Source organism: Puntigrus tetrazona, chromosome 15 (genome assembly GCF_018831695.1).
Source record: "Puntigrus tetrazona isolate hp1 chromosome 15, ASM1883169v1, whole genome shotgun sequence".
Classification (NCBI taxonomy): Eukaryota; Metazoa; Chordata; class Actinopteri; order Cypriniformes; family Cyprinidae; genus Puntigrus; species Puntigrus tetrazona.
Genome location: NC_056713.1, coordinates 20242437 through 20261528, shown reverse-complemented (window position 1 = coordinate 20261528; position 19092 = coordinate 20242437). Strand labels below are relative to the sequence as shown.

The following is a 19092-nucleotide window of genomic DNA, read 5'->3' as shown; positions in this document are numbered from 1 at the left end:
GTTTTTGATGATTTCAATAGCGTACAGTTTGTTAAATGGTGAGATAAAACCGTTTAATCCCATGGTAACGCAATCACTTGACGGTTAAGATACATTCATGCAAGGCATAAACACTCATTCGGAACGTAATATAGTTTAATCAAACCGTTGTGTCTTTTTTAGACATCCATGGATCCTACAGTATGACGAATCTCCACTTGCGTCCTTTGTTTTTAATAAGAGCAGGTTTTCTTGAACGCTATGAGATCAAGGTGGGTCGGATGTCAAATTCTCTCAAATTAAACTTGTTTACGTTTTGCTTACGTTTTGTCAATTTTCTTAGCGCCAAAGCTGTCTTCACTAGACAGAATCCATTTCCTCCGGATCCCCTTTGTCCAGGAGCCACTACAGTCCATCTAGGTCCAGAAAAATCCCAAAGCAACAAAAAAGACTGGTGAGAGAACTGGCTTTGCATTCGTTTTATGTTATTTTATTATTTTTATATGGCAAAAACTCATGATGAATTTGTTTTTTGGATTGCACGTTGCAGGCCTTAAGTCCTGTTCGGTTTACTGAGCCCCCCAGTCCTTCAGAACCTCCTACTCAGACATCACCTTCGAGGACGTCGGATCAGGTCTTCCATGAAAGATCTCGTAGTGTCCTGCTCTATCCTCCTTCTACTGAATGCCAGCTGAGCTTCTCTGAGTCTTGGCCTTCCACTGACCTGAGTTGCTCTACAGACAACATTAACAATTCTGCCTGCTCTGAAATTCAGATTCAAGCCATGAGAAACATGGTTGCACCAACGATAATTGAGGAAAAGGAACCCACAGTTCTTGCAAAGTAAGGAAAATCGTTCTTCTCTAATGGGAATAAATAAACATTTGATTCAATAGATTCTCATTAACAATTGTATTTTGTCCAAATACTGACTATATATAGATATTTAAATTATTGTTTAAACGTTTCAGGTTAGTCATTCAGTTGAATAAAAGTAATGACAAGATTAAAGTTACAACACGGTTTTATTTCAAGAAAGTGTTGACTTCGGAGAAAAAAAAATTTGAGATCAAAGATTTTCCCAACAATATATTAAGCTGTACAATTGTTTGCAATATTGATTGAAAATATGAAATGTCTCCTGAGTACAAACTGGCATATTATAATTATGTCTGAAGGATCTTGTGATATTAAAGACTGGAGTAATATTGCTATAAATCCAGCTGTACATTGCAGGAAAAAATGACATATTAATATTTCTAGGATGCAGATGTTTCAGCAAAACAATTTCTAAAAGCTTTTTGCTATTTTCAGCCAAGCAATTTTAGCATCCCTAGAAATTTTAATATGTAATCAACCGAAAAGAAATAAATGAAAAAATTAATTCCACGAACAATGACGTGATGTGATCAAATATAGAATAAAGCATATGGAAGTGCTATAGAAAGACGCTACGATCATTAAAAATATTTGATTGTAAAAAGGTTTTTTTATATTTAAAAAGGTCTGTAAAAAGGTTTTTGCATCTGGAAGTGAACTTTGTCTAAAATAATTTCTAAAGTAATTTCTACGCAGTGAACCATTCATTTAACATATAAACAAACAATTTATATTTCAAAGAATAGCAGAAGTAATGTTGCCACATGTGCTGACACATTATGTTCAGATTAATTAAAATCTGGAGGATTTAATGCAGCTTTTATATTTATTTTTCTGTTGCTTGTTAATAATACGACATCCTTTTTCGATGAAATCCTTCAAGGTACATTGAACGCTTCCGTTTCGGAAAGCCACAGAGTCGGGAAGAAAGACGCCTTCAGGCAACTGATGCAGAAGATGACCAGCCGTTTTGGTGGACGTCCGGTTCAGAGAAATATATCAGAGGTGTGCTTTAAAGAATACGTCTGTTATTAATAATACATTTTCAATGGGTTGATAATGTAAATTATTTCAGTCCAGAAATTTGTACTTAGTCTTACCTATGCATATCCTGCTTATAGCACCACTTGACCTCATGACCAGCATCCAGAGCCCAATCTCAAAGCCACTCCATGATGAAACCACACTGTCTCCAGCTAGACAGACGCTCGACCTTAGTATATTGGTGAGTTTTATATCAAATTAAACAACCGATTTGCCTAAAAGAGCTTAGAGCATTTTGACTATAATAACGTAGGCTATATATTGTATAAATGCTGTTATATCGCTGTAGTTATTTTGTTTCAGATGCAGGTGAAATTGTTCATGAAATAAACGAAGACGGTATATTTTCACATGTCGCCAGATGCTGTAATGTAGCATCGTGGGTGACTGTTGCCGTCTAGTGGTGGTTGCTGTTAAATCTTCCTCCATGAGGTCTTTATGTAGAGCAGGAGCGTATATATATACACACGCTTCCTTTTAAAAACTTTGAGGTCAATAAGATTTTTAGCACTCAATCAACATATAATTATCTCTCAAGCGTCATATGACACTGAAGCAATAGCTACTGAAAAAGCTTTGCATAATAGAAATAAATTACATTTTAAAATATCTTACGTTTGTTATTTTAATCTGTTAGACAAGTATTGGTGTTTTTGACTGTATTGTCAAATAAAAACTTTATTTAACCTTATTTTATCATGGTACTATGCTTACGTGTTATTGGAAACGGCTCAAGAATGATGTAGAATTTTACCCAAAAATGTTTAATTACTCATTTAATCACCCTTATGTCATAATAAATTATACTGAGTAAGTAATGATGATTTTGGGGCGAACTATCTCTTTTGAAGGAAGGAGAACTCACTCAACTATCAGTTAGAAAATGGTGTCTGTTGAGCAGCAAATGTTATGAGCTTATAAATTTCCCACAGTTGTTATGCAACCCTTGGCACAGGTTTTGAATTCAGGATGTCACTCACGGTTCTCCTCTCAGGATGATTTAGTGTGCCTGGTGGAAAATAGCTCAGGCTGTCCTTCATAAAGCAATGCATTTATAGTGATCGTTATTGCTAGCGACAGTGTTACTGCCGTTTATAATCTCATGGATGTCCACCGCAAATTGTCTTTCTAGACGTTATCTGAATCGTCCCACTGCGCTCAAGAAGAACCAGAGATACTGCAGCTACAAGAGCGAGCCGGCCGATTACTGCAGAGGAGGTGAGACTTACCGTAAACGCACACTCGCTCAAGTCGGTGGAGCGGTGTGATTATGATTATAAACGATCACCAACATAGTCAGCCAGCTTCCTTTCTGAATGTTCAAGTGTGAAAGTCTATACGAGAGTTGCACAATCAAACACGATTACTTTTATCTTCAGTGGAAGTCACAGAAAAGGCATCTACAGTGTTTCTATTTCACATAAACTACGCTCTTTTCACAAAAAAATACTGAGCAGCGCGACCGTTTTCAACGCTGATAGTAATGAGAAATATTGAATGCGCAGCAGATCGGCGTAGAATGATTTCTGAAGGATCATGACACTGAAGACCAGAGTAACGTTGCTGAAAATTCAGCTTTAAGTTAAAGGAACAAGTGTCACTTCAAAATACAGTGAAACGGTTCTTTTAAATTGTAGTGGTATGTTTACGGTGTTAATGTTTACTGGGTTTTTCAACAACTAAATATAGCCTTGTTAGGAGTTTTAAATCACTTTTATAATAGGGTCAAATTCCTGATTATGAATTTTCTTTAACTTTCTGGTTTGCGATTTCATTATGACTGCATATTCCATCTCGGGATTTCATTAGGTTTTTGTGCAGTTTGTACATGTTTTTTTTCGTGTGTTTTCAGCGAGCACTCGCTCAGCAGTGTCTCCGTGCCTATAAGCTCTGAGGGTCTAGGCTGCTCCGATTTCTCCTCCCCCGTAAGCACGGATGAGCCGGCCCGAAGACCACTCGTGTCCACCTTAATGGGATCAAACAATAGTAAGTAACAGAAATGAATGTACACATTTAGCGTACATCATGCTCTAACCTGTCACGCACTCTTATTTATCTCTTCCTGAACATGTTTGTGTTTCCTGTTTCAAAAACATACCCTTATCATATTAAAAATCACTCACACCTCTAACCAAGAATGTAGTGAAAAGCAGAAATGGTTGAGTAAACACTCACAGAAAAAAAGAAACGGATATAAATGTAATTTTGGCGTTCTAGGTATTTATGTTAGTTTAATAAAAGAGCTTATTTTTCGTTTGTTTCTGTCTAAGTGATTGCAGAGCCCAGTCTTCTTCCTTCCGTTGGTTCAGAGAGGTCAGGCGCCGTCGTGAAGATGACATTCTGTTTCAGTGGCGACTAAGGAGGAAGATGGAACAGGCCAGACAATGGAATCAGGAGGCCCCTTCCCACAATTCTGTTCTCCATATACCTCTATCACCAAACCAGGTGAACCAACACCAAAGTGCATTTTCATTCATTTGTGCCCAAAAAGTTAGACGTTTCAAAATAAAATTTTACTGTATGTATTTTATCAAAAATTCTGTGAAACCAACAATATTATTTAATCCTATGATAATTTTAAATAACTATTTACTATTTTAATATATATTAAAATAGAATTTATTCCTGTGATGATCATTACTCCGGTCTTCAGTGTCACAAGATCCTTCAGAAATCATTCTGATATGCTGATTTGTTGCTCAAGAAGCATTTCTTCTTATTATTATCAGTATCAAAAATCAGTTGTCATGTTAAATATCTTTGAAACTGTCTGATTTTTGAGGATGAATAATTAGAAGTTTAAAAAGAAAAGAACAGTATTTTCTTTAAATATAAATCTTTAGTAACATTATCTATGCCCTTTCTGTCTCTTTTGATCAGTTTTATCCTTGCTAAATGAAATTGTTAATTTCTATAATAAAACTTTTCTGGCCTCAAAAATTCAAGAAATTTTATAGGTGACATTTTTAAATTATTAATATCTTTAAACAAAATATTGTGCATGATATATGTGATTCATTATATATATATATATATATATATATATATATATATATATATATATATATATATATATATATATATATATATATAATTTTTTTTTTTTTTTAATTCTAACCATTACATTTTGAATGCTCTGGCATGACATCAGCAATAAAAGAAGAACATAGTTATAAATGTTAATTGGTTTTATTTATATCGCTGTCATAAATGCGTGCTTATAAAGTTAGTTGTGTTTTTGTATTTTACATTTTACATTTTTTCTCCTGAACTGGATGCAATCAGAACTTGTGACCCACCAGTTTCAGATGTTCACATTTAATTCATGAAAAGAAAATGTATGTAACACTTCTCATCAACGCATTCTTCTTTATTGTTTAGTTTCAGAAGACACACTGTAACACTTTAAACAGCACGCCTCATAAGAGAGCAAACCTCTCATTCACACCGGTCACCCTCGCCAGCCTCGATCCTCCAGTCCCTGAGTCTGCTCTCCCTATTTCAAGCCCCAGCATCTCCAGACTCCAGCCTGATGAGCGCCCGGACTCCGACATCCAACCTAAACCCATTTCCCAGCAGAGACTGTCCTCCAGAAAAGCTGTCGCTAAGAGTCTGGAAGCCCCTTCCACCCAACCACAACCTCACAAGCCAATCAGAACGCAAGTCAGCGTCCCAGAGACCTCGGAAGATCACCACAGAATGCAGATATCCTCTTCTCCATCTCCACAGACTTCTGAAAGCGTCGAGGAGCAGTGGTTGGCCCCTCACCATAAGAGTGACAAAGCAGTCAAGGAGAAAACTGAAAATGAGAGACGTGAGAAGGCGATTGCACCTTCAAGCCGAAAGAAAAAATCTGAAAGGTCATTTAGGTTTTGCATAATTGTCCAAATCAGACTGTATGTAATGTTCGATATTAAACGTTTGCACTCTCTTTTTTTCATGTCCGTGTAGACGTGGTGTGGAGCGAGGCAGCAGTGCAGTGAGGGTCAGGCGTGCTAGGGGTCACGAAGGGCATTCGTAAACCGGAGGAGCCGACTGGAAATAGCAGGTGGCAGGAAGAGGGTCAAAGTTCAACACAAAGAGGACAATCTGGAAATCGAGCACCACCGCCTTCACCTATACATAATGCTCTGGGACAGGTTTGTGAGTTCGTTATATGATACACTATAAGTGTCCGAAGCTGAAGTTATTCATTTAATTATATTATGAATCATTTAACACAGCACTATATTATTATATTATATTATGTTTAGTTTTTTTTAAGAAATTAATGCTTTTAATTATTTAAAGGTGGCATAAAAGGCTTCTACATTCTAATTTAGAAAAAAAATATAGCATGGTTTTCACAAAATATTAAGCAAACGCAACTGTTTTAACACTGATATTAATAAGACAAACGTCTGAATCAGCAGCATTTTAGAATATATTCAAATAAAAACAAGAATTTTAAAATGCAATATTTTACGATATTGCTAATTTTACTGTATTTATTAAGTAAACACAGCCTTAAGACTTGTTTCTTTTTTACTTGTGAATCAAAACAGAAGAACGTTAACACTGTCCTTGACATTGGCAGGTTGTCTCTGAGGTGCTTTTTGCTGGGACAGATTCTCCAAGCCGGTGCAAGACTCCAAGTTCTTCAGATTCCTCCGTGTATACACCACCTCCACCCCCACAGTCCCCCGTTGCCTCGTGTTCCGGTGTACAGCAACCCTTGGAGGTCATAGGTCAGCTCATGCAGGACGCAGAAGGTAGGAAGACCTCAGGAATTCCCGTTAAACTGTCTGTAAAACTGTATGATGGCGTGTTTAACAGGTCACACAAGGGTCCAGTGTTTCAGCCTGAACCTGTTATAAATAGCAGGATTGACTCTTCAGAGTGTGCTTAGAACAACAGAATACATGTTTACCATTAGATGGAACAAATTGTATATAGTGTACATTGTATGTATATATCGGAAAATTAGTGCTGTCTAATGATTAAATATATTCATGCATGTGTGTATTTATATATACATAAACATAAACCGTACACATGTTATGTAAAACTTATTTTGGATGCAATTAAGCATTTGACAAAAATATTTTTTTTCAAATTGTTTTGTTCTAAATATTATATATATTTATATATATATATATATATATATATATATATATATATATATATATATATATATATATATATAATATAATTTTTATTTTTTTAAGTCTGGATTTGGTTTGGCTTTTATTTGGTCAAAATACAGTAAAAACAGTATTATTGTGAAATATTATTTATAATTTTGTGAAAAATTACAATTTGAATAACTTCTATTCAAATAAAATGTTAAATAAATTTGTTTCTGTGATAATCAAAGCTGAATTCAGAACGTCTGATATTTTGATGAATAGAATGTACAAAGGAACATTTATTTGTAATAAAAATGTAACGATGTCAAAATCTCTTTATTGCATTTAAAATATATTATTTGTTTAATGCATCATTCTATGCAAAAAAAAGTAAAGAAACAACACCAAATTATTTGATAGTGTGTAATAAATAATATAAATGATTTATTCTTCCCCTCTTATCCTGATATCACAATCTTACATACAGACTCAGATGGGGAGGAGTTTGAAGACGATCCTTTGTTGCAGGTCCTCAGACAGCAGAGGAAATGGGTGAAGGAACAACTTTGGTGAGAATACCTACAGCTTATCTGTAGAATTATTCTATGCAAGTTAGACTTTTTACCTGATCGGTTTTCCATTTTTATTTTCCAGTGAGGTTGATAAGATGCTCCAGCAGCTTTGATGCACCTGTTTACCGTTGCACTATGTTTCTCCTTATCATGTTTATTTTTGCTACTATTTATTTTTTGAGTTTTCTAAATAAAGATCTTTGCAAATAATCAAGGGTGGTACATTACATTTATTGACATTCAAACTGTACATCACACAAATGTTAAGATTAACACTGAAATTATCGCTTTTTTTAAAATATGTACAATCTCAACATAGCCTATCAAAACGAACTGAACTTCTCGTACTAAATTCAGGACCGTGGGTTCGTGTTTGGATGTTAACTTCAGGACAAATTTGTCGCTCTTACTGGCTGTGTGCTAAACTGACAGCAAGTGTGAAGAAAATGGGATACGGTTTCCTTGTTGGCTTGAAATCAAGTATGTTTGGAATTGAGCAGCCCACCGCCACAAGGGGGAGTGAGTCTGTTTTGGTCTTTACCGTTGCTTTAGGTGAGAAACCCAGAGGATGGGAGCTTTAAGCGCCTTGCATTAACACGTTAAGAACTAAAACAGTGAAGAACAGCCAAAAAAAAAAGTGTGTGTGTGTGAGCACATCATGGTCCGCTGTGATTTAACATTGTGGAATTGTCTCCTTGTGTCAGAGGCGCTGAGATCACCAGCATGCCTTCTGGTGACATGGCTGATTCCAGGGCCGTGATGTCCACTCCGTTCGGGATCCTGTATCTCCGGTTAAACTGACGTGTCACCAGTCCTGAGCCGTCCTGGGATCGAACGAACATATATCATGCTCTTAAGCGTCAGGTCTCAGATGACGAGTGCGAAGTGTTTTTATAGCAGGTTTAACATCTGATAATCCTAACGCGTTTTAATACGGGAGCTAGTGTTACAGGAAAAAGAAAGAGAAATCTTACCTTTTTTTGTTCGTGTTTTCCCTCGACCACAACATAATCTCCGGTAACTTTTACCAGCAGTTCCTCGGGACTGAAGTGTTTTACATCAACCTGCACAGTGAATCCCTTCTGATCACAGGTCACCTGTAGAGAAAGTGAGGTTCATTTATTTGCTAGTACAAATTAAAAAAATTCTCAACTCTAATACAAAGAAAATTTATATATATATTATCATTTATTTAAAAAAACTAAAATAATGATTTTTATTTTTGCTTTTTATTAATTTATTTCAATTTTGATTTATTATTACTTTAAAGTGGAGTTCAGGAAGAGCAACATATTCATTTTTGATAGTGAAGAAGTAGGCTGCTTTTTGTGAATTTGTCATTTTGGGAAAAAAATCACTTTTTAAATATGAGAACTAAGACTTTCGTAAACAAATTCATAAAATAATCACAATGTGTTTCTATTTATAATTAATAAATACCCCTATAAGTCACCACGGATATTTTTTTTATAATAACAAGTATTACTCCACCTGTGCTGCTCCGGTGTGCTCAGAAACCGGGATTAGAAGTTCGGTTGGGGTCCATGAATAAGGTCCGATTTTCCCGTTCCACCGGGGGAATAACGGTGGGAGAACCCTTTCCCATGGGATACCGCTCACCGGAAGAGAAGGAGGCAAGTCGAAGTCCATTCTTCTGCGATGAATGTAAAAAAAAATAACCACCGAATAAATAAAACTGCTTCAGAAAACACAGAGCGTATGACTGGTTGGTTATTATGTTAGGGGTTATCCTGTTACGCAACAGAAAGAAGGAAAATTGTTGCTGTCCAGGTTAGTCGGAGGTTTAAATAGCTTGAGGAAAACACCGCCCCATTACATGAGCTCTTCCTCTAAACAAATGCCAGAAATAAGTGGACCGATGGCGCTGTCAGAGATCTGAGATAGTTAATCGAGGAGCACGATGCCAAAAGTGTTATTAAAGCTGCATTTGTTGTTATGGAATGCAGCGACAGGAGAGGGATTTAACCCCTCCTTTTATTCCCGTGATAAAAGCATCCCCTTATGTAATAATTCAATGGTCCCCGTTTCAAACGGCCCCAATCCCTGTCACCACCTTGGCTGTTTTATATTAAGCAAAGAGTGACCCTCTTTGAAGCCGAATGTGCTAACTATTCAATGTCAAAGGGTCGTTATGTGTAATTCGGTGAGATGTCCGGCTATAAATAAATTCAAAGTGCAAACCGCTCTGGTCATATTTATCCACATGACACAGCACGTGCGGACATTTAAAGTCAATTACCTATTTTATTTCCAGATTAGGTTGCAGTATAGCATGTATAGCCTATATACAAACGATTAATCGCATCCAAAATAAACGTTTTTGTTCTATAAACAAAACGCTTTGCTTGACAAACCTAGCGTTCCTATATACGTTTCTGTAATAGCACTTGCTGGATTAACGTTCACTTTGTTTTACATTTTATAACATGTACGTCGAAAAAAATAGATTTTAACTTTAACGTTTTTTTGCTTCCAAGGGACGCTTCCCTGATGGTGGCGCCAAAACAGTTTGGTTGTGCGAGGACTAATTCTTGACAGAAATCAAAACAAATCGCTCTGGTCATATTTATCCACTGCTGTTTTCCCTCAAAATAGTATAGTGAGCCCATGTGAAAACTTTCATCTTGTATTGTCTGCTGCTTGTTGCCACATAAGTCATTTTTTTTCGCGTATGAACCCGCTTTGAGTTACACGGGAGGGTTTTTATACTGTAATTACAGTATTTGATGATATATTTATTGATTTAACATGAGGCTCGTGCATTTTTCACTGCAGTATTTTGCCATTTTGAGCAGGCACGTCCGCTGCCAGTCACTGGCTTTTGCTATCTTAGTGTTAATGAGAAATATGTTTGGCAGGCATTAAGAAATGCATGACGCCTTATCGCTTTTTAGTCTGTTGATCAAACAACATGTTTGATGCTATTGCATAATGTGAAATCAAAACCCTAAACACATCTAATTAAAAAGTCCTGAGATTACGATGGAAATTTGGGCCTGATACAGCAAAATGTACACATTTTGACATGTCTGTTCGGAGGTATTAATAAAAGGAATGATGTCGCACCACTGCTGACCTCCAACAGATTGATTCCCAACTCGTGTCTAAAGACATCTACGATGGCCTATCACCTACTGACCTTAGGATTTAAAACATGACCAGTGTATTGGCAGAACTGCAAGTCACTGGTGCTCAGGATAACATGTCCTTCTGCTGTTGCCATCCGCTGCTAATGGAAGCAGAACTTTCTGTCCGTCATGCGCCGCTATAGGCGACTCAAAAAACAGCACCCATGCAGATCCACGAGGGGCTTAGCGTGCGCTCAAAAGTTAGATCAAATTTCATAATAGGCGCCTGTAAGGGGTTACACATGAGACAGAGACTTCGAGCGTCGATATTACAGAGTCTGGTATGCAAGCTGTTCATTAGGAAGAGACAAATCAAGGGACCTCGTCAATCATGTGGATTTTTCTAGAACCCTGTTGACTTTTTTGATGCTTTTGTTTTCCATTCACAAGAAGATCTAAAAATGGCAAATGGTTAGACGACAAATGGACATGGATTACACTCTTATTTTAGAAAGTATACATCGGGGAATACAAATAATGAAAATACATAAAACATTTTTTTTTTGGTTAATGCCAAAAATCTCATTCTATTGTGCTAATAAATAGACATGGTGAAACACATAAAAAAAATCATAAACATTAAAAACATTTTTAAGAGATAAAATACTTAATACATAAAATTAATATTTTCTAAAAAAGGTAAATTAATTAAAAGGTAATTATATATAACATTTAATAGTTAATATTCAAATAGTTAATTTTGCTGTTTGCCTGTTAATGCCAAAAATATTTTTTTTTAGCCACACCACTGAACTAAATAAAATATTAGAAACTTATATACATACACACAATTTTAAAAATATTTCTATTTATTTAAATACCTAATTTTCATATTCCACAATCACGACAAAAGCAACGGCACTGCAGAATATTTTCCAATTTTATTTAAAATTGTGCAAAACAATTTTATATGTACTGACAAAATATGTGATGTTACTGTCCATCCAAACGATTAATATATAGCAGGAAAATCAGCCTTTTTTAGAACAATTATATTACACGTCATATCCACAGCCAAAAAAACAAAATTTTGGATGGACCTGTCTGGTCTGGAGATCATTTTTGTCATACATTCTTTTCAATGCATCGACAGAGGTCAGAGTTAATGTGAATGCGCGATCTCAAATACAACAAACATCTCAGCTAAAACTAAAGAAAAAAGGAACAGGAAATAAGAAGCAGTAGTAGTGCTGGAAATAAACTCCTGCGCTTTAGCATGGTGCATTCGTGTCCATATTATGTCACTCGATCAACAAAACGATTTCATCGGTCCACAAAATACCACAACTCCCAGACAGATCCAGACTATGCGACGACAGTGGTAAAATTAGCCGAGGAACATCTTGTCGATGGGAGGAGAAAAAATAGCCAAAATGGAAACGGGTACGGTAACGCATGGGATGTGATCAGGCTGTGCCGAGGGGAATGGTGAAGGAGAGGTAGTCTCCCACCTCACCCCACTGTGCTCTGAAATGCTGGAATATGGTGATCCACGTCGTCAGCACAGCCACCCACACTATGAGCCCCAGAGCAGACCTCTTTACATCTGTGGAGAGGCCAGAAGAAACACGACACGTTACATACTGGAACTAATATGCATCACGGTCAACTCTATTAAGCCTAGAAACTCTACTTTATCATATTTGTTGTGCAAAGTCATGAGCGTGAGTGACAGTTTATACTATTTTAGCAAATCAAGTGCTTTTTTTAAGTGTAATTCTAAAATTTTTATTTCTTAATAAAAACCAATAAACCTACAGGGCTTTGAGCGAAAAACTAAACATTTTAATATATTCTTATAAAAACGTATTATTGGTTGATATAGAATGACAATAGGTAATTTTTTTTGTATGTACGCAGTCACAATGTTGATAGAAAGATCGCATTTAAAAGTTATGAGAATAATCTTAATTTCATAAATATCAGCAACGACACCACATTTTTTTGCTCAGTTTTGGCTTATGAATAAGTATAACCTCCTTTGGTTATACTATGTGATCCATAAAAGCCTGTATCGAATGATACTGAAGACAACACAGTTTACATTTTTTAGATTTTGTCTGAGACTAAATAACATTCAATTACAAAATTTTTTTATGTTTGTGTGTGTGTAACTTCTTTCATATGTCCGATTTTATATGGTTAACTAATTAGAAAGCACAAAAACAATATATAATAATAAAAAAAAAACAATAACAACTAAAATTCACCTTTATAATTAATAGCAAACCATTAATCTTAGTTTACAGATTAAAAAGTGGAATAAAGTTACATCTTTTTTTACATTTACAATTTTTCTATTTATGTAAAGATGCTTTGGAACGATTTATAACTCAAAAAGGGCTATACAAATAAACTTGAACTTAATATACATTTATGCATTTTGCATACCCTTTTAAGTATGTAATTATGTAGTAGAAGTTTTAATAATGGAAACAAAGCTCACCATTGCAAAGCAATATTCACAAGAAGACATGACTTCTTAAACTGAAATGTAGCAGTGTATTTAATACAGCTGACTGATCAACACAAACTCAAAGTGTTTCTTGCCCTTACAAGTATCATGAGCTCTTCACATAAACACACTTTAGTTTATATAAACTCGATTCCAGCGAGGGAACACCATCTATCGGAGATGCTATGTAAATATACTCCAAACATTTCTGCACGATAAACAGCACAGAAATAGATTTTAGTCTGTGTCGGCTGATTCTTTTGGCATTTTAAACCAGATTGCGGGAAGGGGGGGGATGAATATCACCCACAACAAAGTCGCGTGAAACAGTGAGGCATCACATGTTTTCTGTCACATACTCACATGATTTTATTTGGGATTGCTCCGTGTACGAGGGCTTTAAAAACGCTTCTCTGAAAAACCACAGAACGTTCACCAACCAGAGGAAGGGGAGAAAAGCGAAGCCACCTGAGGAACAAATCGGCACAGTGAACACACCTGTACGGAAAACACATCACATCCTGTCATGATATCCCACCGTCACGACATACCCAAGTAGTATCTTCTGCAGAGGCTAAGCTTCTCCTCGTTTGGAATCCGTTCAAGGTTCATAATGTTTCCTATGAAGAAAACCATCACATAAATCCATTCACAGGTATCCAGCTGAACTGATCAATATGCCGCAGCATTGCTGCCATCTGCCTACACAATACAGTACTGCCATAATACAGTGATTCACACGAATGCTACACTGAAATTAGGATTACCGTGAAACATCATGTTTTAAAACCGCCATCCCAGCTCTGTTACATAATCAAATCATCTAAATAAAATATATATATAACAACCAGTGTAAACGATTAAAGCGTTAACATGAAAATCATTCTAATCTGCTCCTCAGGCAAAACAGCATTATTGGACTGCAGGCGAACTATAACTGTTTGCTCGCCGCAGACCTCCTGCCCTAAAACATCACACGAACCGTTTGTTTTAATAAAGGAGAGTGGATACCTTAAAAGCCGAGCTCAGACGAGAAAACGGAGGGTTTAACACAACAAAGGCGAGGGGGAAACAACTTTTATGGTTCCGCTTCCTGATGAAAACTATGGCGTGACGTCACTCCATTGTGGTGCATGATGGGTAACGGAGTTTTCGGGGACAGGCGTGAAGAACGTGAGGCTGGCATTCATCATTCATTAACCCTTTGGTCTAACGTCACAAAAACACAATTTTGCTTTAAAATAAACAGAGAAATAAAATAATAACACTAATAATAAAACAAGATTAAATAATGCATAATAAATAATTAATTAATTAAAAGTGTTCATACGACACTGAAATACAATTGTATCGTATTATGTATTTTAACATTATATATAATAGTAAAACATCATATTTAAAAATATATTATGAGTCGAAAAATGTAATGTAGTATATTCAATCTTTTGTCTTGACAGCTTTATCCAGAGCTCGTGAGCTGTGGAAGCACACGTTATTCTCAGCCTAGTGCCTACACGTCCCATAGTGCACCGGGCGTTCACCCCCCTCCCATTCAGCGCTTTCCCTCTTCTCGCAGCCTGAGTTTCTGTCTATCGGTGTTGTTGTTGATGCGATGATGGCGGCAGCGGGATGCGGATCAGCAACCGCGGCTGTCGTTGTGGGCGCAGGCGGCGTGGGCGCGGCGCGGGGTCGCTTCCCCGGTCGGCCTTGGTCGTCGCGGAGCCGTTTGCGTTCGGAGAAGCGATGGCAGCTCGGCCGCTCTGGGACAGATCTGGGCGAGATCTCCTCCAACGGAGGCCCGAGGCCCACCTGCCTGGTGCTCGCGCTGAACGAGGACCAGTCTCACTTGCGCCTTCTCGGGCTCGAGGCGAGCTACAAGAGCCTGGGAGAGGCTGGATACAGCTCGAGTGGGAGCGAAGAGGTGAGTGCATGGGACGGGTGTCGTTTTTCACGGCGGTATTCAAACGCGCCGGAGTGCGCTTGTTTACGTGACTGTGTTTCGTAGGAAGGAGTAAGAATACAAGTAGCGCGAGCGCAGTGTCTGTCGTATAGCGTTACATTAAAACACGGAGGGGGAGGGGGGGCAATTACTGTAGCATTGTAGCTTACAGCAGAATGAGGGTCAGGGAGCATGCAGTTTGATTTGTTCTTTAATTCGTACTGTGATGAGTGGCATATAAAGAAATGCGTTATCTGATTCATTTTGGACATGCATATTGGTTTTATTTCTATGCATGCACCAGTTGCAACACCCAGTTAGCTGGACCCGATTCTTGTGACAGATTGCTGATAAGAGCATTCAGTGCTGGATCACCTGCAGTGAAGGACAATGTTATTAATTTGATGGTCAGAGAACGGACAATGAATATGTATCTGTAAACGGTGACTTTATCAATGCAAAGCTGACACTAACTTTTACTGTCTTGCTTAGGTTGTGTCCTAACATAGCCTAAATCAGTGAATTTATAAAATTTTTTTATTTAATATGCATATTATTCTTATGCGGTGATGCATATTAGCCTCTCCCTAGTCAATGATTTTAAATTACCATAACAATATGGTGTAAATGCATATTTTTAATGCAAAAATATGTGTAAATAAAAGACAATGTGTCTTATTTTATCTGTGTGTGTGTGTGTGTATGTATGTATGTATGTGTTCATTAGTATATATATATATATATATATATATATATATATATATATATATATATATATATAGATATAGATAGATAGATAGATAGATTTCAGTAAGCGTAATATTTTGTTAAAAAGTTTTATATAGCATCATGACCTTGAGCACAAAACTACTAAAGAAACCTGTTACATTTATAAAGGTATAGCTGCTACATAATGTCACCATAAATATTTAGCCTATTAAATGTTGAGTTTTTAGTGAGGTTTTTAAAATGTTAGAAGTTAGTGTAAACTTGATTTCGTAGATAGTGTTTTAGGTTATTGATTTAATCGGACTGACATGTTTGATATGGATTCGTGTCTATGCTGGTCAGCGTTATGCACAGCGTTGCCTGGAAATACTAGGGATTTCACAACATTTAAAAGTCACGGAAATGTGTGGTTTCAGTTTTGTTTGGTATTAAAATATTCAATTAGCTTCATGATTTTTGTTGCGTGCAAAACCGTATTTAAAATGACCCGTTGAAATCTCAAACGACCAAAAGTCACGTGCATTCATTGGTCAAAAGGTCGAGGACCGGGTGTTGCACTTGTTTCTCCTGTGCATGTTGTCATTGGCATGGAAATGTGCTATGGTTACTTTTGTGTTGTGCTCTCTGAGCAGAAATGTGCAGCTGAAAATGAAAAAGAGGAAAAAAAAATTAATGATCAAGGTCAAAGTTTGTGGACTTTGAAGGCTTGAAGAAGTGCTCTGACGCTTGCCTTATATAAAAATAGATGCGGGGCGTTGTCTGTGTGTTAGCTTCTGTGAAGTTTACAGTTTCGGTTAACAACTGTTAACCTTTATGAGTTTACAGGGTCAAACTCGACCAAAATGCTATCTGTTTTAATATTGTGTATAGTGTATTATACTGACCAGTGGTAGCCTTTATGAAAATCTTAATAATTAAAAAGAATAAACCTAAATAATAATGTTATGTAAGTTATAATTGAGAACAATAATAAAAAGTTCTATAAGCCTAACAATAAGCTTTTTTTAAAAAAATGATCCTGGCTCTTCGAGCTTGGTAATGCTGGGTTTGAAAGCTCCTTAAATTGGATATATCTGCAAGTACTGCATCCAGAAAACATAACCTATATGCCTCCGGGGTGTCATAACATAACCGTTTCTTGCTTTTTGACTGACTTCTGATTTGACATACGACTCATGGCGTAAGCTGCGTCATACGCCGAGTCATAGGTCAACCAAGAAGCCGTAAATGGAAAAACGGCCAGTAGTAAGTTACTTGCCATTATAATTTTAAAAACAGAATAACCCATCGATCAGCTTCAGACTGATATATACAATTAACAGAGCTTCAAATTCATGGCCGCCTGCGTTACCAAGCTTGGAAGAGCGAGGATAAACTGTGTTCTTCTGAAAGAAGAAAGTCATATAGACCTAGGATGGCTTGGGGGTGAGTAGCTTTTGGGTCATTTTTCATTTTCACTTTAAAATTACAGATGTATTTGTGAACTGTACTTTACCTGGAGGCTTTTTCATAATACTAAATAATTAATCAGTTATTTCAGGTTCAGTAGGGTGGTTAACAGCAAAGTTGTTCCAGTTGCGTTGTTTCACACAACCGAATAGATAAGTTGTTTCAGTTCAGTTTTTTCTGTCTTTGAGCATTATCAAGAATAAGGGAGTTGTGTTTTACCAATTCAGTGTTTAACCACCTGTGAGCCTAATTTCTATCCCAAATCATTGTCAGTACAACAAAGCCATTACTGCATTACATCACAAAACCTTTATGAATGATAACAACCCATTTATAAATATTATATATTCTCTTAAAACATGTGCTGCCGGTTTTTAAAGGTTCAGTTACATTTAAAAAAAGAAAAAGAAAAAGGCAAACTTTATTCATTTGAATTTCTTTTTAACTGATGTTTTACTTTTTATTTTGAGAGTTTATGTAAATTTAAAACTTTGAAATCTACAAGATTTGTATTTTGATTATATATATTTTTGAGAAAAGTATTTTTGCTCACCATTACTTCATTTGTTTATTTAGGCAATTTCAGTCAATATTGCAGTGCTTTGAGTGTGATAAAATGTATTTATTTTGCTTACATGAAATGCAGTAATAATATCAAATATTAAAATTTTTTAAAACTATTTCTAATATCTTTTATTTCTATGTAAAAAACAAAGCTGAATTTTCTGTATCATTATGCTACTTCAGTTATTAGCGTGATTCTAATATACTGGTTTGCTATGTCCTTGCTGAATGAAAACATTAAAAGTATTGAAAAAATTATTTGACATCAGAACTTTGAACTGTGTATGTACATGTGTTTATGTTTATGTAATGTACTACATTACAGTATGTAGTGATTTAAACATTTATACTGTATCAAGCAGGATAAAGGCTACAACATATCTAAGGTGCACTTCAAACATTTTAAACTTAAATTTAAATTTGTTAAAGCTTGCTTCTGTTTTTCACTTTCAGGGTGCTGAATTTAAAGGCTTTGAAGTACAAGATGAAAATAGCAGCGCCTCTGTTAGCTTCTGAATGAAATGCACATGTAAACGTGAGTGTGGCTTTAGATCTTTAATTCTGTTTACTTCATTATATTTGTATGGTTTTTTTATCTTAAATTAATTCTATGCAAAATTAAATAAATACCTCACAATCTTGTACAACAGGACATCATTTCAAGGACTCCAAAATAATAAAGTGTTGGCATAGATGGTTTAAAAGATATTTGGAGCTATTATTTAGAAGATGCTTATTATTTCAGTCTCTGCTTGATAGTCACTGTAGCCTCTGGGTGTAGGTATTTGAATCACATCATTATGTTAACCACAAATAATTGAATTATTGAACTCATTCTGTTTCAGGTGATGGAGTGTTTCAACAAAAGTTATTAGAAGGATCGTCCAAGGCGGTCTCTTCCAGTGTCCCCTTTGGTAAGCACAGGTTCTCAAGATTCTGAAAAGGATTCAAGTTCTGTTCATCAAATTCCCAGTCAAAGAGTCTCCTGGACACATCGGTTGATGATGGTGGTGGTGGTGATGCTGATGGAGTTTGGAGAAGCGCACCAGGAGACAAAGGGGGCGACAAAACAGGAGACCCACTCAACTCCAAAAATCACAATCAAGCTGGTGGCTAAAAGAAAGTGGTTTCAGCCCCATCAGTACAACGGAAATCTGGTAAAAACAGAAGGAAATCAAATCTGAAGTTACAGAGAGTCAGTGTGCCCAAATCTCAAGTGCTCATG

At 36.3% G+C, this 19092-nt stretch overlaps 3 protein-coding genes and 1 pseudogene across 3 annotated transcripts; 2 read left to right on the top strand and 2 right to left on the bottom strand.

Annotated features, from left to right (window-relative positions):
• Positions 1 to 11: 11 nt before the first annotated feature.
• LOC122358790 (proline and serine-rich protein 3-like) lies at positions 12 to 8098 on the top strand. Its single transcript, XM_043258679.1, is given in 17 exon segments — positions 12 to 64; positions 163 to 251; positions 323 to 363; positions 366 to 433; positions 530 to 822; positions 1742 to 1863; positions 1980 to 2083; positions 3035 to 3120; positions 3755 to 3888; positions 4173 to 4220; positions 4223 to 4347; positions 5284 to 5762; positions 5854 to 5913; positions 5915 to 6041; positions 6479 to 6653; positions 7498 to 7579; positions 7665 to 8098. Coding segments are annotated over 16 exon segments (1986 nt in total). The 5' UTR covers positions 12 to 64; positions 163 to 240; the 3' UTR covers positions 7696 to 8098.
• Positions 7793 to 9537, bottom strand: LOC122358795 (alpha-crystallin A chain-like). The gene is made up of 3 exons (XM_043258684.1): positions 9074 to 9537; positions 8557 to 8679; positions 7793 to 8406 (listed from the first exon to the last, which is right to left on the bottom strand). The coding sequence occupies exons 1-3, from the start codon at positions 9230 to 9232 to the stop codon at positions 8239 to 8241; spliced, it is 450 nt and encodes a 149-aa protein (XP_043114619.1). The 5' UTR covers positions 9233 to 9537; the 3' UTR covers positions 7793 to 8238.
• Positions 9538 to 11795: 2258 nt separating this feature from the next.
• LOC122358796 (gamma-secretase subunit PEN-2) lies at positions 11796 to 14351 on the bottom strand. Its single transcript, XM_043258685.1, has 4 exons — positions 14198 to 14351; positions 13738 to 13806; positions 13550 to 13654; positions 11796 to 12277 (listed from the first exon to the last, which is right to left on the bottom strand). Exons 2-4 carry the CDS (start codon positions 13796 to 13798, stop codon positions 12138 to 12140), a joined length of 306 nt encoding a protein of 101 aa, XP_043114620.1. The 5' UTR covers positions 13799 to 13806; positions 14198 to 14351; the 3' UTR covers positions 11796 to 12137.
• Positions 14352 to 18871: 4520 nt separating this feature from the next.
• Positions 18872 to 19092, top strand: part of LOC122358699 — a 2900-nt pseudogene continuing 2679 nt past the window's right edge.